Genomic DNA, 24,598 nt, shown 5'->3' with positions numbered 1-24,598 from the left:
CTGTAGTCACGTGCAGAGTGAATTTGAAACCAGCTCTGGAGTCACACTGCCTGGGACTGAATCCCACTTGAGTGCTATGTGACTGAGGCAAGGAACTTAAACTCTCTGTAATGTTTCCTCATCTGTGAAATAGGGATAATAATAACAGGACCTACCCCCATAAACCAGTTGTGAGGAAATTAAGCAAGATACTTCTGTATATGTGGAGAGTTCAGGATAGCACTCGATACATAGTAGGTGTTCTGCATAACTGTATAAATAACTGTAAAAAGTTAGATGCTATTGTTACTGCTCCTTGAGCCTCCATTGGCCCCACACTCCCTACCCAGGACATGATACATGCTTGGAAGACTCAGATGTCTGTATGCCCAGAGCCTAGCCCCGTGCCTGGGACTTACGAAGTAAGAGTGGTGGCGGGGTGGGGGGGGGGGGGGGGGGGGGAGGGGCGGGGCAGTAGCAGGAAGGGGAATTGCTCAATACACGCTCCTGGAAATATTAATATTGTGAAGTGGATGCATGCAATGCACTGAGCCCCCCCTCCCCTACAAACTCTCCCTACCACACCCAAAGCAGCTCCTCCAGGACTCAAGTGCTTGTGAATGAATCTTTGAATGATAAATATTCCTATTTTGATGTCCATTAATAATGAGCTTGTAGGCAAGATGAGTCATCTAGACATGGTTCACGGATATCCATACAATTCCAGAGCCACAGAGTCAACGATCCCGGACGTTCATTCATTCAACAAACATTAACTGGGTGCGTGGCAACCTACTGATTCATGAGTTAGAAGAGGGTAAAATATTATATAGAAGCCATAGTTAATGTTATTGGACACGTGTTCCCTAAGCGCCTATCCTCTGATCTTGTGCAAACTATACTTATGTGACCTTGTTTATGAATTAATGAGGGCCAGCTAATCCTTCAGAACACTCCAATTTTAGGTTTGCGCAAAAGCCCTTCAGCCTTTGCAAACGAGGACCTGTCTTTCTGGGTTGAGCTAACTCCTCTGCTAGTTAAAAGCTTTCTGTGTCTTTAAAAGGGGGAGGCATCCTGTCAAATGGCCCCTAAAGCATAGGCTGAAGGCGCGTGAAGTCCCACCCACTTTCTATGACGTCCTGCATCCCGGCTCCTGATTGCCCGCCTGAGTCGTCAATCGCGGGGCGTGTGTCTTCCTGGGACACAGTGGAGGTCTAACCTTTGGTTTGCGGAGCGGTCGGGTGTATTCTCCGCCGCCCCCACGCCCTCGAGGTCCCCGCCACCGAACCAGCGGCGGAGCCCGCCCGCGCCTCCCGCGGCACTCCCGCACCGGATCGCTCCTCGCTGGGGCGGGACCTGGCCTGGAGGCTCCGGTCACTATGGTCAGTGATCGTGGGGGATCGCGAAGGGGGAGCGGGCAGGGGGCGCGGTGGGCGGGGTCGCTGTCGGAGCGGGTGCACCCGAAGGACGGGGGTCGGACGCGAGGTTCAGCCCCGAGACCGCCCCCGCCGCGTTCCGAACCCCTGAAATACGGAGTCCGGACGGATACTGGGGGCCAGGTCGCGCCCCGCTGTCCCCCGTGGACGTGCAGCTGAGTAGGTCCAGCTCGGCCCCGAGTCCCCGCCCCCAGCATGTCCGCCCGTGTTGGCCCCGGGCGCCGCCTCGACGGCGCTGGGTGGGCGCCCTCGACGGAAGCAGGGGACAGGGAGGCTGCAGCGCTACGGGTCGCCTCCTCTTTGTTAAGTAGGCCCCCAGTCAGCAGTCCACGGCCCCACCCACCCGAGGGTTCAGCCGTCAAAGACCACCCCACTCCTGGCCCCTGCCCCAACCCCACGAGGGGATCTAGGAGTTGCACGGGGGACCAGGTCGTCTGTCCCCGCGGGCGACTAGTCCGTCTTCATTTTTGGAGTCAGGACCCACGTGGAGAGGCTGCCTCAAGTTGTGAGGCACATGAGTTAGGGGTCGGGGAAAAGAAAATACTCAGGAATCCCTGATGGAGAGTCCTGTCTGCGCAGAACGGGGCCCAGAGACCCTCTGAGCCAGGCTAACCCTGGGCTTGGGCAGGTGGGGAAACTGAGGCCAGACAGGGAAGGGCTGGTACTGATAGTGGTGGTCCTGGTACTTGAACCCAGGCCTCTGGACTCTCAGTTCAGTGCTCCTTGTGTTACATCAGCTCACCTTCCAGGTTGCGGTGGGGCCAGGCATCCTGCAGGGGACTGCGTGGGATGGCTGCCTGAGACCCTTCAGCCATGAGCGGGGGGAGCCTGTGGAGTGAGGGCTGAGTGGCTTGAGTTGGGGCCACACAGCCCCAGGTTCAAGTCTCACTTCCACCTCTTGGAAAGCAAAGAGGCTTTGGTTGGTCCACTCTCCCCCTCAGCACCGTTTTGCACATCTGTGTAATGGGCTGCTGTGAGAACCATGTGAGATGATTAGCTGGAGCTTTTCCTGTGACAGCAGAGTCCTGGAAATGGGTGTGCACAGATGCCTGGTTCTTCAAGCTTAGCCTCCTCTCTCCTATGACTGGGCAGGAAAATGGGTCACTGCAGCAGGATGCTGCCAGGCTGGGGCATGGGTCAAAGCCTGGTCATGGCCTGGCATGATCTGGGTGTGGCATAGGCAGCCAGGGCACGTGAGCTGGGACTGTCCTTGCCAAGCCAGCTTGGGGCGTAGCTGGGGGCCTCTGGGGCATCTGGAAGCACCAGCTTCCTGCTTCCACTTGGTGCCCAAGGGTTTACCTGGTTGAGCTGCTCCTGGAAGGCAGCCCAGGTGTTTCTGCATCACCCACCAGGGAGTGATGGAGCTGGGGTAAGGTAATGATGGGCTTAGCCACCCGGGAGCTGGAGGCTGGCATGCCCTCTGGCCACCACTCGGCAGCTGAGAGCACAGCAGAGGCGGTAGCTGCTCTTTGTGCCATGCAGTGAGGCCGCTCACTCTGCCCCCTATCTGCCCTAACTCAGGAGACTGGAAGTTAGAGGGCAGGTGGGGTCCAAAGCCCTCACCCCTCACTGGGGGCTTGAGTGCCTTGGCGATGGATGAAGTGGTTAACCCACTAAAATAGGATGTCTGTCTGGGAATCACAGGGGTGGAGGCAGTGCAGGGTCTGTCTGTTCCCTTCCCTTCACGTGGCATTTATTGAGCACCTACTGCGTGTGGGGACCATACTGGGCCCTATACTGCATGGTGGGTTTTTATGTTGAATCTGCATTGTGTGGATGGTGGTGAGTGTGTGTGTGTGACAGAAGGAATATCCTTGGAAAATACAGCATCTTCTTTGCTTTCCTGTTTCTACATCACTGGGCTAAGCTTGAGGAAGGGCCCCCCGTGGAAGACACAAAGCCCCTTGGGAAGGTAGGGGTGAGACAAGGACCAGGCCTCTGGCAGGGACTGCAAATAGTGAGGGGTCTCGTGCAGTCAAGGTGCATTTCATGTTTGGCGAATGAATGAATCAGATATAAGCAGGAAAACCACAGGGTCCTATTGTGCTTTGTTCTGTTATTTGTCAAATAGGTCCCCACTGGGCGCCTTTGTCAGGCCTGTGCTGGGCACTGTGACACTAATGAGAAAGACAAGGTGCCCGCCCGCTCTAGGACCTCACTGCCTGCTGGCCAAGACAGCTGGACACAAGCAGTGTCTGAGCTACAGGTCATGGCCTAAGAGGCCTAAGGACTTTGGGAACACAGTGAGAGGTCAATATGCTCTGAGGGAGTGGGGGTGTTGGAAGGTTCTGCAGAGGAGGTCTTTTGAGCTGGGGGAGGTCTTTTGAGCTGAATTGAAGGATGTATATGAGTGTTCAAGAAAGATTTGGGAAGGGTACGTTCCTTTTGGCGGGTGTGGGGGGACAGTGGGCTATCAGGCTTTGAAGCATGGTCAAGAATGGGGAAGGGTAAACAGCCTCTGAAGATGCAAGGAGATTGAGGGAGGCAGGGAAATTGAGTCTGGAAAATTCGGTGGGGTCAGGATGTTCTGTGCAGGGCCTCACTTGCTGTGCTGTGGGGTTTGGGTTTTATTCCACCAATAAGGAGGAAACCCATAACATATTTTTGACAAGTAAGAGATGGTTGACTTGGACGATCTCTCTGACGATGAAGTGGACACAGGGTTGGAGGTAGCCAGGCTGGAGTCAGAGCCTGGCTAGTCCCATGCATGCATCTGTCTATTCATTCATGCAGTGTGTGAGCTTCCCAGGCTGCCATTACAAAGTACCACAAACTGTGGTGTAGAGCAACAGAAATGGATTCTTACAGTGCTGGAGGCTGGAAGCTGAAGATCAAGGTGTCCGCAGGGCCATGCTCCCTCTGAAGGCACTAGGGAAGGCTCTGTTCCAGGCCTCCCTCCAAGCTTCTGGTAGCTCCTTGGCTTGTGGTTGCAGAACTCTGATCTTCATGTGGTGTGCTTCCTGTATGCGGGTCTGTGTTCTAATTGCCTCTTTTTATAAGGATACCAGTGGTATTGGATTAGAGGCCCACCCTACTCCAGCATGACCTCATCTCAGCTAATGACATCTGCAATGACCCTATTTCCAAATAAGATCCCATTCGAAGGTACCAAGGATTAGGAATTCAACATATGAATTTTGGTGAGGGGACACAGTTCAACCCATAACACTCAGTATACGTTTCTGGAACACGACTGTGTGCCAGGCACTGAGAAGCCAGCATTGACAGGCAGACAAAGTCCCTGCGCTCATGGAATTGGCATTCCAGTGGAGGCAGCCATGCAGCACGCGGGTAAACAGGCGAGCCTGTTAGATCATGCCCTGAAGAAATAAAGGTGAGAGGGATGGGGAGGGGCATGGGAAGGCCTTTCTGAGGAGGTGACTCCGCCTGCATCTTGGGAAAGGCAGAGGAAGAATCCAGGTTGAAGGAGCAGCCGTGCAAAGGCCCTGAGGTAAGAATGAGTGTGTCTTGTGAAGGAACACAGAGAGGGCCACATGGGGTCAGATCTGGGAGGTCGTTGTCAAAAGATTGAGTCTTGGCCTAAGTGAGGGAGTCCATTGGAGGGCGTGGAGGAAGGGCATGCCCTTGCTGGCTAAGCAGCTTGTATCGGTTGCTTGTGGAGAATGGGCTGGGATGGGGGCAGGAGTGGAAGCCAGGAGGTCCTTGGGCAGATGTTGGTGCAGCCTCCCTGGGGGGAGGTGATGGCAGCTTGGACCAGTGGGGAGGTCGAGGAGAGAGGAGTGGAGAAGCACTTCTGGGTCTCAGCGTGAGCTCTGCCTGGATAGAGGGGCATTCTGGGGAGCTGGAGAAGCCTGTGGGGGGTGGGGGGCGAGGTGGGCAGGAGAGCAGTCAGTGACATGCTAATTCAGTAATGTTCTCAGACTTCTGAGTGGCGAGTGGCTGTGGAGTCAGAGCTCTAGGGAGAGGTCAGGACCAGAGAGGAAGCTGTGAGGGTCTGTTGGGAGGATGCTGTATGAGTTCAGGCATATTCTAAGAGGGAAGGCCAGGGCCTCTGCAAAGCCAACCAAGAACTGACCCAGGGGGTGAAGCCTCATTGCAGAGTCTTGTCAGTTTTGTTAGTGGAGCAGCAGAGAAGGGACATGTAGAAGGCTGAGCAATGGCCCCAATGATGTCCACGTCCTAATCCCCACAACCTGTGACTATGTTACCGTGGCGAGAGGGGCTTGGCAGATGGGGTTCAGTTAAGGATCCTGAGTTATCCAGGTAGGTGCAATGATGTAATCACTAGTGTCCTTATGAAAGCAAGGCAGAGTAATGTGGGGGGAGGGGGCGGGTGCGTAAGCCAGGAAACCTGGGAGCCCCTAGAAACTGAAGAAGAAAACAGACTCTCCCCTACAGCCCATAGAAGGAACGCAGCTCTGTCGCTATCTTGCTTTAGGCCAGCAACACTCCTTTCGGATTTGTGACCTCCAGCACTGTCAGATCATAAATTTGTGTTGTTTTGAGACACTACATTTGTGCTCGTTTGTTACAGCAGCCACAGGAAACTCAGGGCACTTGGCTGCCCCCAAATCCATGGCTTCCAAACATTTGTCATCGCTCACCTCATCAATATAAAACCTCTGAGGCCAGGCGCTCATGCCTGTAATCCCAGCATTTTGGGAGGCCAAGGTGGGAGGATTGCTTGAGCCCAGGAGTTTGAGACCAGCCTGGGCAACACAGTGAGATCCCATCTCAAAAACAAAAAACAACAACGTTGAGCACTGCATGCATACATATGTCATATATCATACCCCTGAGTACACCTCTGAAGGGACATTTCCTCCAGCCCCTGGAGCAGTCCACAGTGCTGGGCCCATGGCCGTGGGCTGCTTGAGGAGTCTTTGGGTTATGTGGGCAGGTTTCAGGTATATACAGAGGCTTGGGAGGGAAAACCAGAGGAAAGTGGGGACTTGTACTTTCCCTAAATTTGGAGGTAGGGCTTGGTCCATGGATTAGGGATGGGGTATCAAGGGCAAGCTCTCCAGCGTCATGGTGGGAGTTTATACCCTGGCTCTTTCATCTCAGCCGGTGTTCCAGGGATGTAGGAGGAAGGACCAGCAGACAGATGTAGTACCATCTCCCACCAAAGACTCAAAGCCAGCCTGAACACCAAGCCCACGTCCTAGCGCTTTCTGCTAGTTCCCAGGGTTACTGGGGAAAAGCAGTGATTAAAGAACATCCTTTTCTCACTTTGAAATGTATTCCTCCACGCAAGCTGCTAAATCTGTTTCCAAGCCGCGGTGCTATCTGACTTAATTAATTAGCATCTACTCGCAAACCAGCAATTAAAGGGCTAAAGTCCTTTTAGGTGGCCTAATTAGGTCTGACAGGACATTGCCAAGATGTGGCCTGTCCTTTCTCCATAACATCCTGGAAATTTTCAGCCATGGTTTAAAAAGCAATTACAAATGAGAGCCAGCCAGGTCAAGCCTCATGCCTGATTTATGGGCTAGTAAATCGAGGGTGTGCCTGGGGTTCTCTCAGGAGCTTGAGTCTCTGGTCTTGCCAGGGGTGTGGCCAGGGCCCTGCCAGTGGGGAGTGGCAGGGGACCAACTTGGGCGGAGTTGGGTCATTCTGGAGGTGCCAGGTGGGGACTCAAAGGGCCAAAGTGAGAATCCACTTGTCCCCAGGTCCCCCAATAAGCACATCTGGGACCCCTGGGGCCCTGGAGCTAGCCCAAGGTTCCATCACCTGCACCTGCAGATGGAGGTAGCCCACCCGTGAGACATTTGTAAGCAGGGGTAGCTCTTAAATAGTGTGAACTAAAGGGAAAAAAATCTCCAGAGTATCTATAGACTAATATTATGCAAACTTAAAATGCATGCATACTTACAAGTCTGTAGTTTTTAAAAGGCAGATGCATTTCATTTATACGAGGTACCTAGAGTAGTCAAATTCATTAGAGACAGAAAAGTAGAAAGGTGGTCGCCAGAGACTGGGGGCAAGGGGATGAGGAGTTAGTGTTTAATGAGTAGAGATTCATCATAAGTACATGGAAGAAAAAAAATGGGTATGGGAGTTTCAGTTTGGGAAGATTAAAAGTTCTGGGGATGGATGGTGGCGATGGTTGCACTCTTGTGTGAATGTACTTAATGCCAGTGAACTGTGTACTTAAAAATGGATAAAAATAATAAAGTTTAGGCTATGTATGTTTTACCATAATCATAATAAAAAACAAATATATCTAGAAAGACATCCCATAGAACCTACCTATAGAGGCATGGGGGGATGGAGGAATGGAAATAGGGATCAGGGATGAAGGGGACCAAAACCTGAAAAAATACCTTCCTGAGGCTGGTTTCTACAGCATGTCCTGCAGGTACGGTGAGCTCAGCTCTTAGGAGCTGAGACGGCTCCGAACTGCTATGTAGTATTTTCTTCTTTTTTTTTTTGAGATGAAGTCTGTCGCCCAGGCTGGAGTGCAGTGGTCTGGTCACGGTTCAGTGCTGGGCATGTGGATGTTCAGGAATTGTTGGATGAATAAAAGAATGAATGAATGCATGCATGAATGAGAGAGGAGGGACGGAAGGAGACAAAGGGCCTTATCCTCGAGCATGAAGGCTCATTAGGTTCGAGGTACACATTCCGTGAAATGAATCAGGCTTCAATAACAAGATGAGTTTCCTTATAACCAGGGCTGTCTCTTCACGATGGCCCTGACCCTGACCATCCCTGTCCTGGAAATGTGGCGATCCCAACAGGCGTCTAGGATGCTGGTAACATACTCCCAGCATGAGAAGGTAGGAAGGTCCCATTCATTGTTGTCTGTAACGGGCAGTTCAGAGGCCACCAGCTCGCAGAGTCCCATCCGTTGCTTTTGAAATTGTCACAGCATTTCTTCCTTCCCTATCTTCCAGAGTGAAACATCTTTCAACCTAATATCAGAAAAATGTGACATTCTATCCATTCTTCGGGACCATCCTGAAAACAGGATTTACCGGAGGAAAATCGAGGTGAGGCAGAGGGCAGGGAGAAAAGCATCCTAAAATAAACAGGCTCGAGTTGGGAGTGTAAAGGTGATGCCTCTTTGAAGGCCAATAGTTTGGGCCAGGTTTCTGGGCAAATGAAAGGATTCCTAGGATATTTCGATGTTGGACATTTGCCTTAGCAATACATCCTTTCATTCCAAAAAAAAAAAAAAAAGGATTTTTTGTTTAAAAGTTTAGCACTATCCTAATGTTTTATTTACTCACTGAGACTTCATTACAATTCTGTGAGGTAAGTACTTTTATTACGCCCATTTTACAGATGAGGAAACTGAGGCACAGAAATTCAATTGTGGCCATTTAGCTCATGAGTGGCCAAGCTAGGATTTAAACCCAGGCAGCCGAGTCTCAAGCCACATTCGTAACTGCTGTGCCGGGAGACCTCTGGAGGGAAAGTGTACTCCAGTGAGGCTAAAGGGATTTGTGGGAAGGCTGCAGGGATCGCTCACGGAGCAGTCACCCGTGGGTGGCCGGAGGAGCTGGGTACCCACTCTGTCCCTCTGGCAGCAGGCCCCAGCTGCTCTCTGTACTCTGCAGGACTTCCTCTCGCTGCAGGACAGGCTTGTTCTGGTACTGGCCCCACAGGCCCTTCCCTTTGAGTTCCTCTCAGACACGCAGCACCATTGCTGGACCCCGTGACTTATCGTCAGAGACTCTGATGGGTCCAGCTTGGGTCAGATGTCCATCAGCAGCCAGGGGTAGTGGTGTGGGCATCATGTGATCCGAACGCCGCTGCAGGGGCACTTCCAGGACAGGAGCTGGGCTCTGCAGCCTGCTGACTTTTGTGTCCCCCGGAGCCCTCCTAGGAGAAGAGCCTGGGGCTCCAGAGAGTCCCTGCCTCCCCACTGCCAGCTGGCGTCAGGTGGGCCCAAGTCAGCTCTGAGCCTTCTCATGGCTATGAGGGGCACAGGAACTCCCAGGCCCCTTGAAAACCATCCTCTGCTGTCGAAACGCTGCTTATAGTCTCGTGAGGCAGGAAAGGGGATTCCAGGCCAGTTCAGAGGGACACCTACTTATTGCTAGGAGTGGAGCTGGAGCCTACCCCTCCCCGCCGCTCACACATGCAACCCCCCACCCCCTACTTCTGCCAGCTCCCGATTCTCTGTGCTGCTCCCCCAGGAAGGCTTCCCCAACTTCCAAAAGCCAGTGCAATGCCACTGCCCTGTGGCATCCAGCCAGGCACTCCTTCTGTCCTCACAGTGCCACTGTCTAACTATCCATCTTCCCTCCCGGACTGTAGGCTGCCTGGGGCAGGGACGGACACGCAGGACAATGCAGTGTATTTTTATATCAGGGGGATGAACGAGCATGGGAGGCTGAGGGGATAGCAGCCTGAAGGGAGGGAGCAGGCGTTTCCTGGGAGAAATGGGGGGCACCTGGCTAGTCCCAGCACCCAAACCACACAGAGCTGTTATTGGTGCAAGTGCCCACATTTCTTTCTGTCCCCCTCAGGAACTCAGCAAAAGGTTCACCGCCATCCGCAAGACCAAAGGGGATGGGAACTGCTTCTACAGGGCCTTGGGCTATTCCTACCTGGAGTCCCTGCTGGGGAAGAGCAGGGAGATCTTCAAGTGAGTGCCGGGGACCCCTGGGCTCTCAAGGCTATATTCTCTGTGCTAGGTCAGCCCCAAGTCTCTCGGAGGTTTTTGTTACACTCGGGCTGGTTAACCCAGAGAGTGAGCTGAAGGGCTGCCTGGCAGAGGGGTTTGACATTGGGGGAGCCCAGCTGCCTGCTGTGGTGGAGTTGGGGGCAGCCAAGGGGTGGAGGATGGAATCTGTGGCTTCCCAGAAGCTTTCCAGCCTCTGCTTCCACCACAGGCCTGGGTCAGCCCAGGTAAGTCATGTGGAGCAGGTACTTCGTGACCCAATCTGAAAAAAGAAAACACAAACAAAAAGCAGCTTTGCCGCGGTGTTCGGCATAATTCCTGTTGACCTTGGTTTGGAGTGTGTGTGACCCAGGCATTCAGCTGTCTGGGCCTGGCCCTGAGGTCATGCTGGAGAAGGTCTGTGTCCAGAGCTGCCCCTATCATCTCGGCTAGTTCAGGGCTTCTCATACCTGAACATTTGGACAAGCCCCTGATTCTCTAGTCCATAGCAAGAAAAAAAAGCAAAGACAAACAAACCCCTGAGACCTGGCTAGGACCCAAATTCCTGTTCAGTGGGAGCAGGGCAGAGCTGGGACTGCTTTTGTCACTGCCTCCCAGGAGATGCTGATGCCACTGGGCCTCAGACCACGCTTTGAGGAGCAAGGAACTAAGAGACCCACCTGGCTCTTAACCTTTGGGGGTCTCAGAGCCCTTAGAGGCTTTGGTGAGGACCATGGGCCCTCCTCATCTGAGACCCGCACCCAAATGCCCTCTGGAAACAGTACGGGGGGCAGTGGGTCTTTGGCTAAGGCAGGTTTCTCACCAGCGGCATGACTGATGTTTTGGGCCAGATCATGCTCATGGTGGGGGCTGTCCTATGCATTGTAGGCTTATTAGCAGCATCCCTGGCCCCCACCCACGAGATACTAGTAGTAACCCCTTCCCCAAGTCATGACAATCAAAACTGCCTCCAGACACTGCCAAGAATCTCCTTTTGGCGGAAAAAAAGTCGACCCTATCTGGTTGAGAACTACTAGGTTAAGGCCATCATCTCCTGTTCAAAATATAGATGATCTCAAAGAGGGTAGAAGTTGAGGCATCTGTTCCTTGGCTGAACCGTTCAGACTGTTTCCCCAGTGACAGACGGGCAGAGCCCCTTATGATGAAGAGTTAACTATCTCAAGCCATTCCCCTCCCCAACTGTCTCAGAGCCCTGTGGGAACCAGCGCAGCACAGTGCAGGGATTATGACCCCAACTTCAATTCCCCATGACCCATGTGCCCTGGAGTTGTGCCACGCAGCAGCCCTGGGCTCTGAGGTCAGACCTCACTCTCTTGCTTACTTGCTGTGCAACCTTGGGCAAGTGACCTGACCTCTCTGGTCCTCAGTTTTCATGCCTGTGGAAGGTGGACATTATAACACACTTCAGGATGCTACTGTGAGGACTCAGTGGGTGATGCTGGCCAAGCCTGATGCCTGCATCTCTCTCTGCACCAGCCCACGTGCTCTGTTCACCTTTCCTCCGTCCTGTCACCATGCTCGTCAGCACACACGGGTGCCACACTCAGACCCTGCTCTAGGCTGTGGGGATACGGCAGTGAACAAGAGAGACAAAAATCCCTGCCTTGTGGGGCTTGCGTCCTAATGGGAGAAGATGGACAGTACATGAGTATCACGTTTGAGGTGTCAGATGGTGATAAGTATTGTGGGAAAAATCAGGCAGGAAGGAGGCTGAGGAGTGCAAGGTCTGGCGTTGTCTGTTTCAAGTAGGGTTGGAGAGGTAAGGGCGGCAGGGCACATAGCACCTCAGGCCTTTCTAAGGACCTTGGCTTTCAGCCTGAAGGACACGGGAGCCACCGAAGGATTGCGCAGCATGGGGCCTTGCCCTGCTGGCTGCCGTGTGCAGGATAGACGGGGCGGAGACACAGCCAGGGAGATGTGGTTGGCAAGAGATCCAGAGAGGAGATGGCCGTGGCGTGAACAGGTGGATGCAGTGGGCATGGCAAGAAGTGGGCAGGTCTAGACACTTGTGGAGGTGGCAAAGACAGGATTCGTGCCTGACTCACATGTTAGACATGGCAGAGTCAAGGATGGCTCCCAGGGATTTGGCCGGAGAGTTAGCAGGATGAAAAAGCTGTTTGCTACAAGGGAGGGCTGAGGAAGATCAGGAGCTGTGTTTTGCGATGCTGTCTGAAATGTCCAGGAGTCATAGAGTGGGGGTGTCTGGTGGGCACTGGAGGTATGAGGCTGGCGTTCAGCAGGCAAGCCGGGGGGGCACACAGGTGGAAAGTCAAACCACAAGGCTGCATGAGACCACCAGCATTTTCTCTTTCTTTTTTTAAACATTTTCTTTCTCTCTTTATTTTTTCTTAAGAGATGGGTCTTGCTATGTTGCCTAGGCTGGCCTCGAACTCTTGGGCTCAGGCGGTCCTCCCTCCTCAGCCTGCATCTTCTTACACAAAAACCGAGACCATGTCACTCACAGGCTTGAAATATGCCCCTGACCTCTAGGAGCAGTGGAAACCCCTGACACCAAGGCCCTCCACACCAGGCCCCTGCCCCTCCTACCCCATTGCCTGCCCACCCTGAGTTCTAGGCACAAGGACCCACTTATCCTACACACACCAGAGCTTGCAGGCATGACATGCCACCCGAAGCTGCCTTGGCCTAGGTAGCCCTGCCTCTGACCTGGCTGTGGGTTCCTCGGGCCCCAGGCAGGTTGCTTCACTCACTCCCCTGTAGCTCCTTTCCCCAGCTGAACAGTGGCCATAGCCCTGTCATGGACGTTAAGTGATTGACTCGTGAGTACTTGGAACACTGACTGGGGTGTTCTGTGCTAGCTCTTATTGTCTGCGTCATGCATCCTCCACAACCTGCTGTCTCCCTGTGTGCAGTGAGCCCAGAGCCACCCAGGTAGACACTTGTTCTCTGCTCAGTGCTGCTGCAGGGCTGGAGCAAGCGTGTTGCAGCAGTATGCTTGTTCCAGCCCTGGATCTTGCACACTTGCTCTAGAAGTATGCAAAGTACTTCTGTGTGCCAGAGGCTTGGAGAACACGCGCTTCCTTTGAGAGCAGCCACTATTACTACCCCATCTTACAGATGAGCAAACAGAGCCTCATAGAGGTCAAATGACTTGCCAGAGGTCCCACACAGGCTCGTGTGCAGCCCCAGCTGTCTGAACTTGCCCCCCTGCCGAGCCCCAGTGCCATCCTTTCCCACATCCCTGGCTTGCCTCTCAGGGGTACATGTCCTGGCCTGGGGGCTTGCCCCCTTCTAACAGGGCCTGCGACCACGTGCTGCTTATCTCCGTGTCCCCAGTGCCTGGCACAGAGGGGCCCACAAGTCACTGGCAAGGAATGAATGTGGAATGAGGCAGAGGTTTGGGGGTGGGAGTAGGGGCAGGAGAGCTGGGAGCAGAGCAGTGCACTTCATGGCCATGCAGGGACAGAGTGGCCCGAAGAGGGCGCGGGCCCTTGGAGCAGCCCTGGAGGACTGCAGCTGCTTCCTGGAGCTGCTTCTAGTACTCTGGCCGTGGGCCACCTAGGCCACAGCTGAAGACAGAACAGGGGGTGCTGATGAGGGTGGCTCCTGAGCGGCAGGCATTAGTCAGCACTGACCATCAGATCCTTGCCGTGGCCCGGAGGGGAAACCTAGGTAGCAGGTACCACCGCAGTGGAGGCCTCATCCTCCCGGGCAGCCCTCCGTTCGCCCTCAGCACCCCTGCAGTCAAGGCGTCATCCCCATCCACGCTTGTGCCAAAGGGGAGCCTATGGCTAAAAGCCACAGGGAGACTTGACAGGGCTGGAGGGAACTGTGGCTAGAAGTCAGCACAGGATCCATCCCTCCAATCCAGGCACCTCACTCTGCAATCAGGACAATCTAGTCCTGGCCCAGGCAGGACTCTCAGATATGCCAGGACCAGCCAGGGGCAAGCGGGGTCTAGGCAAACACTCCTACTTCTGAGTTAGGAGACTGGCTTCCCGTCGACACCCACCACCTTCTCCCTCCTCACCGCCCCTGTCCTCCTACAAGGCACTAGGCTTTTCCGGAGCACAGCAACTTCTTAGGTGGCCCAGGCCTCTGTATTCCCTTGTGAAACCTTCTGCCTCCCGGGTCCTGTCAGGCCTCGTCTCCTTTCCTAGGGAAAGTAAGGGGCTGGAGAACTAGGTGTGGCCTTAGTGTTCTGCGCCTGCCAGCTAGTCACCCGGGCCACTCACTTGGTCCTTGTGGGAGGCAGCCCTTCCTCCATACCTCATTGCTGCCACTAAACTTGGAGTGTTCTGGAGCCAGGGCCAGGCCCAGGCCTGGGTTTCTTGCCATGCCCCTTGAAGGTACCAGGACAGGTCCCAGAAAGAGGCTGTGCCATCAGGGGGCCTGCAGTGGGTGCAGAGAGGAACAACCCAGCATGCACAGAGCAAGGCCTGTGGAGCGGGTCCCCAAGGGTGACTTGGTGCTGGCAGATGCTTAACAGCCGGCTTTGGGAGTGCGGGAGGCCTGGTGTGTGTTGTCAGTCGATTGCTGTGGTGTCAGTATTCAATATTACCATGATTGAGTCAAGCTGCCCTCATGAGGTCACTGAGTAGGGAGTTGGAAAAGATGCAAAATCACACACGCCCTTGTCATATCGTCTTTCCACCATGCACACACACACAATGCCGCTCAGTCACCAGGGCCCGGGGACTAGAGATGAGGTTGGTGGGCGCAGTGGGTTGAGAGGGGGATGCACAGTTGACAATCACAGCATACTTGCCGTGTTTCCCTGTAAACACTCAGTCTACCCCCCGTAGGTTCAAAGAACGCGTACTGCAGACCCCAAATGACCTTCTGGCTGCTGGCTTTGAGGAGCACAAGTTCAGAAACTTCTTCAATGCTGTGAGTTCACCTAGTCCCTCCTTCCACACTGGCAGAGCAGACAGGAGCGGGCACTGGTTGGAGCCCCCGCACAGCCCACAGCTCTGCTCCTCCTGGCTGGGGAAGGACAGAGGGTCTGTGGGGGTGTGTGGGCACAGGGAACCCAGGACCCTGCCCTCCCTTTGGGAGGAGGCACGTCCTTCACCCTATTCCATCTCTACCTTGTGCCTCCCTATCCAGTTAGTGAAGGGGCGGGATCGAGGACTCTGACGCTTGCCACTCTTGAGTGTGCATGTGAGAATGCAAACCCAGGTAGTCATGGCAGGGAGACCCAACTGCCGCTCCCTAGACGTGCCTCTGGCCTAGTGTACAAAGTCTTGCTAACGCTGGGTTACTTAGCTTAGGCAGAATCTCAGACTGATTTTCTACCTCAACCTGAGAATCTACAAATGAAAATGCACGTGAGGGCTTCATGCAAAGGGAGGGAGCGGAGGGAGAATGCAGAGGGAGGGCTGGGGCTTGCTTGGCCTCCCTAGCTGAGGGCCGCGCGGGTGCAGTTTTACAGTGTGGTGGAACTGGTAGAGAAAGACGGCTCAGTGTCCAGCCTGCTGAAGGTGTTCAACGACCAGAGTGCCTCAGACCACATCGTGCAGTTCCTGCGCCTGCTCACATCGGCCTTCATCAGAAACCGAGCAGACTTCTTCCGGCACTTCATTGATGAGGAGATGGACATCAAAGACTTCTGCACTCACGTAGGTGCTTGGGGTCTCAGCCCCAGCCCCGGGTTCTGCTCCTGTGGCCCTCTCCCAGACTTCAGCACCCATCTCTAGCCAAGGGACTTGGGTGTCACGACTGCCCTTGCAATTCAAACAGAGCTAGGTCAGCAAGCTGCAGACAGGTCTCACCTGAGCTGCCTGAGCTGTGTGGCCTGAAGCAAGGCACTTCCCTCCCTGGAGATTTCCCATCTGAAATATAAGGGATTTGGACTGGCCTGTTTACAAAACCGCAGAGTCATAGTCCAAGAGTTACATTTGCTTGACGTGTTTATGATGCGTGGTATTTACCAGAAAGAATTGCCAATATTTGAAAATTAGGCACTTTTCATAGGAATATTTGGATTTCTGTTGGAAAATCAGAAGATCCAGCCCCCAGGCCCCTGCTCGTGCAGGACAGTATCGGCAGGCACTAAGCAGCAGCTGCCCTCTCTATGTGGGACCCACGCCTGCTTGCCACCGCCTCTGCCTCTTCCATTGTCTCTGCGGCATCCGGACTGGCACCCTCACTCACCAGCCTGGCCTCTGTAAATACTTAAGCTTGAAAGGCACCCCTGGATGTCAGGGTGCCTTTTATCTCTAAGACTCTCTGATGCCCAACCTGAAAAATTTCTGCCCCCTTTCCAGATCTGTCTAAAGTAGTAGCCTGCTCTCAGGTGTAACAACAAGGTCTAGAATGGAAAAGATCCAGGTTCGATTCTTGCCATTGTAGCGATTTCTAGCTGTGCTGCCTCTCAGTGAAGCTGTTTCCTGTGTGACATTAGAATGTCCATACCCAACTCATGGGATGTTGTGAAGATGATGTCCCAGCACAAAGGCTGTGACCATGCCCCTGAGAGCCAGAGTTGAACTAAATTGTCCTCTGCCAGGCCTCCCTCCTAAGCTGGCTTCTTTTTGTTTTGGCTCCCTGCAGGAAGTGGAGCCCATGGCCACGGAGTGTGACCACATCCAGATCACGGCATTGTCCCAGGCTCTGAGCATCGCCCTGCAGGTGGAGTACGTGGACGAGATGGATACCGCCCTGAACCACCACGTGTTCCCTGAGGCCGCCACCCCTTCCGTTTACCTGCTCTATAAAACATCCCACTACAACATCCTTTATGCAGCCGATAAACATTGATTAATTTTAGGCCATGCAGTGGAACCTGTCACCTAATGGGACTGCATTCTGAATGGAACATTCCGGCTCTTCAATTTTTTAAGCAATTTAGACTGTAGCAAGAAAATGTGCAGCCTTTTGGGCAAAGCCCCTGGGAACGAGGCCTACCCATTATGGACTGTGGTAACTTGGTGGTATTTTTAGTATTTATTTTAATGGAGGATCAAATGCTTTCTAACTGGGCCCCTGACAGTTCCCTGTGAGGCCTGGGTGGGTCACCTGCCCTCTCTGGAATTGTTTCTTCAACTGGAGGAGGGTCTTGCCTATGTTGACATTGCATTGTAGAAAAATGGGGCCTCTGGTTTCTCTTTATCAGGGGCAGTGCCTCTCTGCGGGGGAGGAAAAGCTCAAAGTTAGCTGTCTTAATGCAAGTGACTTACCAGGCCTACAGAGTCCAGTCCAGTCATTTGTTGGACTGGGCTCTGGCAGATGGCCTGTTGAGGTCAATTTGAATGTGAGGGCTGCGGTGTGGTTTCAAACATTCATGATGGATGTATTTTCCTACCCCTAACTTAAGGAGAAAAAAAGACTTTCTTTTTTTGCCAAAGTCCAGAAAAGGGCCTTTAGCCTTTAGCAGGAGCTTAAATTGTTGGGGCCCCTCTACCTCTCTCAGGGCCAGAACTGCCTGATTTTTGGTGGACGAGCCCTTCAGGGTTCTGCTGTCAGCCCCACCTGGACAGAGGCTTACAAGACTAGGGTCTGGAGCAAAATCTGTGTATTTCTGTCTGGGACCAGGAAGCTGCAGCTGTCCCATCATCCCCAGCAAATCCTAGAAGTGGAGTCTGGGTACTTCACGGATAGAGGTGTCGGCACGCACAGCCATGGACCCAGCTGAGCAGAGCAGATGCTTTACAAGCTGCCCCTGGCTTTCTCCTTTTCCCGCTTCTGCTCTCTTTATGGACTGGTCAGAGGGTAGGTGGGAAAGAACAGACAAGCCATGTAAGTTGGCAGTGGGGAGATTTCCACGTGGAAACTGCCTGGGAATTCTGGCCAGCAGCGTCCTCATTCGGCCACCTGGCTATGCCCCTTAAATAAGCCCCTCACCTTGCTGCCTCAGGACCTTCAAGATTCCATCCGTGGGCTGGCCGGCGAGACGGCACCAGTGGGGCCCCACACCCTGGCTGGGTGGAGGTGCTGCTAGCAACTCTCTTTCTCTGTAGGAGGAAATGGAAAACGCAGGGTGTGGAATTGCCCTTTGGGGTCCTTCCTTAATTGAAGGCCACCTTCTCACAGGTTTCATTCTGCAGGGATTTACTGGAATCTATTGGTGCTGCTGCGTGAGTCTGCTGACAACCTGACTACACAAGGGCTGGGTAGCAGACTCCTCAGAGTCCTCTTGATACAAATGTCCGATTTGTGTCACTCTTCTGCCTTCGTGAAAAGCCAATAGCACTCTTAGATGTCAGGGGATTTTAGTTCCAAGCAGGGCCCCTGGTTTCCATGCTGCCCTCAGTTAGAGTTTGGATCCAAAGGCTCTAAGTCATTATGTCACTTCTTCACAGGAATGTAAATTTGACCATCACCTCTGAATGTGTTCAGTACCCCACCATGGTCTATGAGAAGTACACTGGAAGCGTGGGGGGAACACATGACATGATTTGTAAATAGCATCATCTTTGCCAGACAAGTCTCCAGAGGATCCCTGTTTCCCAACTAAAAGGTGTGAACGGACACACATGGCCTGGATGACACCTTGGCTGTTCTGAGGGGCTGTCAGGCGGGCTCTGGGCCTTCCAGCTAGGCTCTCAAGCACAGCAGAAGCCTCACTGGCTGCTATGTCTCTGTATCTGTGGCTTCTGTGGTAACCTCAGAAGCAGAGATGTTTGGCAGACTGGCTGGAGAAATTCCCTCTGGGAGACTTGCCTGTGCTGTGCTTCCAGGTCACAGAGCCCCCCAGAAACTCACAGGGGCCCTCTTCCCAGGAAAGAATCTATTCTATCACTTCAGAATCAGGAAACTCAAGCTCTGGCAGAGGCAGGCCAAGTTACTTTCATGGTCTTACCCTCTGCTTTTCCCCTTTTTGCAAAAAACCATCAGCCAAATCCGAACCATTGCCCTTGTTTCCCCCACATTCCCTCTCAGATCTTTGTCTCAAAGGGAAAACACAGTGGATGAAAAGGTGTGGCAGGCTTTGGCAGCTTATTAAAATCTGGTCATCTGTCGATGTTACCTTGCTTGTCCACGGCAGCCAGTCTCCCTGGCAGTCACACTTCCTGGATAATTCTCTACCCTCACCCCACAGAGCCATCACTCTCCAGACCAAAAGCTGGAAGGAGAGTTGTTTTGAGAGCTTATTTTCACAACTGCACGTTTATTATGATACTTTCTCTCCAAAGGAAACTTCTATAAATCAATGGGAACAATTAGCAACAGAAAGAGCACAGTCCCTGCTTTTGACTGGGTTTCTATTTTAAGCACAAATGAGATCTCTGGAGCCAGAATGCCAGGGTTCAAACCTCAGCATTGCCACTTACTAGCTGTATGATCTTGGCCAAGTAACTTCACCTCCCTGAACCTCAATTCCAAAGTTTGTGAAACGGCGACAATACCTGTGTATCACTGGATTACTGGCTAAAATGGAATGAGATTCCTTGTGTGAAAACAGCTGTTATACCTGACACTCATCGTATGGGCTCTACAAAGGGATGTTCCCCAACCTGTCCTTCCTGACAGGAAGCGCAGGGCACTGCAGATGGCGAAGCATGTCACCTTGGCAGTGACTCTGTGGCTTCCCAAGCAGGAGTGTCAAGGGAACCATTAGATAGAGTCTAGGAGCCAAACGCATTGCCACCCTGAGCAGACACGGGAGTGGGGAGGGGGCTGTGACTCAGTGAGTGACTTTCAGGGGCCCCAGGCCCTGCGGGATGTAGGCCAAGCCCTACAGCTTCCCTGGGCGGTAAGTAAAAACATTCTCCTAGCATTAAAATGGTTTCCATAACTACTTTTGTCCTGGCTTAATACTGGGTTCCTGGCATGCAGCCAAGAACTCTGCTTTTCCGTGGTGCTTGTGTGTTGAGTAGATTAGCTGGGACGGGATATTCCTTGTTTAATGGCAGATCCAGGACACTGAGGAAGCTCTGCCCATTGACTTCACCTTACTAGGCGAGAGTAGCACTGCTTGGAAGGCTGCTCCTGTCTTTTAAAGCCTGTCTACTTATTAGCTCCTCCACCAAAAAAAAGAAAATAATTTGCTGTTAGAAGGCTAGGGCAGGACACCGACAGTCATCAGGGGATCTACGTTTGGCTTGTGACAAGTGGCTTCACTCCCACGACTCAGGTCCTATGGGGGATATTGAGCCTGCTTCCTAACCCCACTGACCTCCACTGCATCATTTGGAAAATGGAGTCTCCCTGTCATTCTCTGATAGCTGTCAGTCAGGAGCTGACCTCACAGACAGGGGCACTTTCCCCTCCTATCCAGGTCACTGGCGACACTGGGGGATGGGAGGTCATTCCCTGGCAACACTTCTGAGACTGAAGTAGTTTTCTGAACTTGTCCTGGGCCCAGAAGGAAGATACTAATCCCACCTCTGCCACTTGGCTGCTGTGTGGCGCTGGGCAAGTCTCAATCACTGGGTGTCTATATGCTCAAGTACAAAAAACACTATTAAGACTTATAGATGGGCACAGTAGCTCACACCTGTAATCCCAGCACTTTGGGAGGCTGAGGCAGGAGGATCACTTGAGGGCAGGAGTTTTGAGACCAGCCTAAGCAACACAGTGAGACCCCATCTCTACAAAAAAAAAAATCAGCCAGGTGTGGTGGTGTGTGTCTGTAGTCCCAGCTACTTGGGAGGCTGAGGTAGGAGGATTGCCTGGGCCCAGGAGTGTGAGGTTGCAGTGAGCTGTGACTATGCCACTGCACTCCAACCTGGGCAACAGAGCAAGACCCTGTCTCAAAAAAAAAAAAAAAAAATTGTTTCTCAGGACCTTCAAGACTCAATGCTAATTAGATAAAAGTGCCAACCATGAGGCGAGAGAGGCAAGCTACTTAGATCTTGGGTTATCTTGGTCCATTTGTGTATCCTCTTCAATTCCCCAGCACCCCTTGAACTAAACAGCTGTATTGTATTGTGCCCACCTGTTTGGAAACCAGACAGTTATGCAGAAATCTGTGCTTCTCCCATGGTTGTGGAAGTTGTGGATATTCACCTACACTGATGCAGACAAAGCTGGGGCAGCACCGGGAAGCCCCTAGTTCTCTGGGCACACATTTATACCAGGCTGACCAAGCCTTGAGTTCCTCTTCTCCCAAGCAGCTCAGCTAAGGGAACACAGCATGGCAAGTGCTATGAAGAGGGTAAGCATGGGACACTAAGGGAGCCCCAGGAGAAGCACTGCCCCCGCTTAGAGGCTCAGGACTAGAGGACCCATAGCAGTGCTCAGGGATGGAGAAGACCAAAAGGCAATCCAGACCGATGAAAAAGCCTATTCTGCACAAAGGCTCAGGACAAGAGAAGGGGTGCATGGAACCATGGGCAGGAGCCTGCTCTGTCACAGAGGAGGGGAGTGGAGACAAGGCTGGGGCTAGACCCTGAGGGCTTCACACGTTAGACCTGTGACTGTTACTGTTGACTCTGTGATGTGAGGGAAGCCTGAAGACAGCAACCTCATCCCTGCCCACCTCCCACAGTGGTTCAGACAATAGCCAAGAGTGTGGGAGAGAGCTAAGGAGCTATTAGGGTGCTGCTCTGGGTAAAGGAGAACATGTGCCTCTTGAACATTCCAGCCTCTTGCTCCATCCACACTGTCCAATCTTGGCCTGCAGCCAGAGGCCTGACACTATTCCTGTCTTTTCAAGGGCTTAGCACTGTGCTGGCCCAGGAGAATCACTAAGTTAATAATGAAACAAACAACACCACGCCCCCAACCATCTTCTAGCTAAAAAAAAAAAAAATTCAGGATGATACAATGGCTCCAACCATTGTTTTTAATTTATGAAATCAATCTGAACACACAAGAAGCCTATAAACACTGCAATACAGAAAAATTAAGCTGCTGCATAGAATTCTTACTCCAAAACAATGCAAATCTGCATGAGGTCTCTCCCGCTATGGGTGTGAGTAGAAGAGAGGGAGATGTTTTTACCTGGGGTTGATGGCGGAGTGAAACACAAGGGTGGGAGAGGTTTTGCAAATAGCCAGAGAACAGAGAGCAATGTGCAGTCACTAACACACTTGACCAGGGCAGTTAATTTGCACTTGTACTTGGCTGTGGCTGTTCCGGCTGCGGCTCCTTTGGCTTCTTTGTCTTCTTCTTCTGCTGCTTGGAGAGACAGCTTAAAGCAGACTCACTCTTACTTGGGGCAGACACAAGCAGGGGCGGCTTGCCAGACTGAGTGGGATACTTGGTTTTCTGGCTCTCCGTAAACAGCGGCTGGGAGAGCAGGTGGCGCAGCTCCTTCTTCAGAACCTTAATCTGCTTTTGTCTCCGACGCTCTTCTTGCTGGTCAGCTTTTCCTCCTTGAAACACCATACAAAAAAGATCCTATTTACTGTGGTTTGTAGAAACATTTTGTTTCCCTTGATGGATAACACAATGAAAAATGTTTTAGAACTACTTTAGGGAGGCAGGGTTCAAAAGTTCTCTGAAGAAGCCAGTGGTGGCTTGGCAGGGGCTGTAAATGGATAACATCTAACCATTTGCGGGGGATACGCAGGACCGCTCTGTCCTTTTACTTCATAAAAATCCTCCAAGGCTGGAATTATGTTTATAGATGAGGCAATTCAGGCTTAGAGAAGTCACCTGGCTCACATCACAGAGCCAGCCATGAGACAGAGCCCAGAACCCAAGTCTCCTGACTCAAGATCACTTTTCTTCCTGTGACCCACCCAGGGTTTGGTGACTTCACAACTACAACCACCCACTGCCCCCCCCCCCCCCAACCCAGGAGACACTGAATGCTTCTTTGTAGCCCAGCTGTCCTGTGCCTTGCCACCAGTGCTGTGACTGCACATGGAGAGGCTGGCAGAGCGAAAGGGTTCCACCTCAGCCTGTCTTCAGGAAGGGAAGCCGGGCCCCAGCCCCAACCCTGAGCCACCAGGAGGACCAGCTTACTGTCATCAAGCCCACTGGTTTGGCTCCTGGCTTCCATGCTGAGCAGACAGCAGTAAGTCTGTCTCTGAATTTGCTGACTTGGGCACCGAGGTGTCAACATCTCTGCTGAGCCTCATACTTGGTGGTGTGGAAGGAGCATGGAATTCTAGATTTGGTTCTACCACTTCTTAAGACTCAGGAGCTTTCTCGAGCAGGGACCGAGCAGACTCATCCCTGAAGCCTCAGCCTCTGGTCACATACAGAGTAGCAGCTCAGGAAATGCCTTGTGACAGAGCTGTTGCCCTGCACAAAGTGCCTCTGCTGTGAGTATCTAGTTCCCATATGTAAAACGAGAGTACTTCCTGCTGTGTTCATGTCATGAGAGTGGAGAAGATCAAATAAGATAATGGCATAGAAGTGCTTTGTCAGCTTGGAAGGCAGGTGTAGTAGGAACCATAATGACAAATAACTTAAAGTGTAATGCTTTCTATTTGCCAGGCAATGCCGCAAGCACTTAACATTTTCTAACTCAATCAGTCTTCACAACAATCCCATGAAGTAGGTAGTTGACTACTTCCATTTTATGGCGGAGAAAGCTGAGACACAACAGAAGTTAAATAACTTGACTCAGTAACATAGTTAAGGCAATGAGCCGGCATTCTAACACAGGCAGCCTGGCCAGAGAGCCTGCTCCCTTCCTCACTGTACTCCACTGCCTGTCCATGAGGGCACAAGACAGAGACAGAGGAAACAAAGACTGACCAAGGGCAGTAGGCTCATCTGGGACTAGGGCCTGTTAGCAAAGAGAGGGAAGGACGTCTTGCTGATTTTGACAAGATCCACAGTAGTAGAGATGGTTCCAACAAGGCAAAAGTTAGAGAGATTTCAACTTCCTCAATTCCCATCCCGCCCAAGGGCTTACCCTTATACATGTCTTCTTCCAGCTCAATCTCCAGGGCAGCTGCTGCCTGCTCAATCCAAGAGTTGTGCAGGCAAGCCTGGAAGTTCCGATACTCAGATTTCTCAATCTGTCGAGCTAAACGGATTCGCTCCTGGGGGGAAGTAACAGAAAATACTCATCTGAAATAGAGTTCAGGCCTCTGGGAAGCAAAGTCTCACTTGAGTTGTGTTTGTGTGTTTAAGGCAGGTATCACTCTGCTGCCCAGGCTGGAGAGCAGTGGCACGATCATGGCTCACTGCACCCTCAACCTCCTTGGATCAAGCGATCCTCCCACCTCAGCCTCCCAAGCAGCTGGGAGGCACCACCATGCCTAGCTATTTTCTTTTAATTTTTTTATTTTTATTTTTATTTTTTGTAAAGACAGGGTCTCACTGTGTTGTCTAGGCTGGTCTTGAACTCCTAGGCTCAAGCGATCTTTCCACCTCAGCCTCCCAAAGTGCTGGGATTAGTGTTTTTAAAAAGCTCTTGAGCCGGACACAGAAGACCGGCGATTTCTGCATTTTCAACTGAGGTACTGGGGTCATCTCACTCGGGAGTGCCGGACAATCGGTGCTGGTCAGCTGCTGCAGCCCGACCAGCGAGAGCTGAAGCAGGGCGAGGCATCGCCTCACCTGGGAAGCGCGAGGGGGAAGGGAGTCCCTTTTCCTAGCCAGGGGAACTGAGACACACAACACCTGGAAAATCGGGTAACTCCCACCCCAATACTGCGCTGTAACACCGGCACACCGGAGATTATATCCCACACCTGGCCGGGAGGGTCCCACGCCCACGGAGCCTCTCTCCTTGCTAACACAGCAGTCTGCGGCAATCTAACCGCAAGGCAGCAGC

At 52.6% G+C, this 24,598-nt stretch overlaps 2 protein-coding genes across 2 annotated transcripts in view; one reads left to right on the top strand and one right to left on the bottom strand.

Moving 5' to 3' along the window:
- The first annotated feature begins 1,156 nt into the window (after nt 1-1,156).
- On the top strand, nt 1,157-19,714 carry OTUB2 (OTU deubiquitinase, ubiquitin aldehyde binding 2). Its single transcript, XM_023205538.1, has 6 exons — nt 1,157-1,361; nt 8,276-8,371; nt 9,857-9,975; nt 14,778-14,862; nt 15,399-15,593; nt 16,528-19,714. Exons 1-6 carry the CDS (start codon nt 1,359-1,361, stop codon nt 16,732-16,734), a joined length of 705 nt encoding a protein of 234 aa, XP_023061306.1. The 5' UTR covers nt 1,157-1,358; the 3' UTR covers nt 16,735-19,714.
- A 1,975-nt stretch (nt 19,715-21,689) lies between these two features.
- DDX24 (DEAD-box helicase 24) overlaps nt 21,690-24,598 on the bottom strand; it is a 34,690-nt gene continuing 31,781 nt past the window's right edge. The window contains exons 8-9 of the mRNA XM_026455348.1: nt 23,732-23,861; nt 21,690-22,235 (exon numbers count right to left, since the gene is read on the bottom strand). Coding sequence (XP_026311133.1) covers nt 21,964-22,235; nt 23,732-23,861 — 402 coding nt within the window. The 3' untranslated portion in view covers nt 21,690-21,963. The remainder of the gene's footprint in view (nt 22,236-23,731; nt 23,862-24,598) is intronic.

The sequence above is a fragment of the Piliocolobus tephrosceles genome, chromosome 6 (assembly GCF_002776525.5).
Source record: "Piliocolobus tephrosceles isolate RC106 chromosome 6, ASM277652v3, whole genome shotgun sequence".
NCBI classification, from domain to species: Eukaryota; Metazoa; Chordata; class Mammalia; order Primates; family Cercopithecidae; genus Piliocolobus; species Piliocolobus tephrosceles.
This window is presented reverse-complemented; position numbering and strand designations above follow the sequence as displayed.

Coding starts and splice junctions, on each gene's coding strand:
- OTUB2 (XM_023205538.1), top strand. Junction 14,863..15,398: donor TCAGAAACTTCTTCAATGCT/GTGAGTTCACCT, acceptor GCGCGGGTGCAG/TTTTACAGTGTGGTGGAACT. Junction 15,594..16,527: donor TCAAAGACTTCTGCACTCAC/GTAGGTGCTTGG, acceptor GGCTCCCTGCAG/GAAGTGGAGCCCATGGCCAC.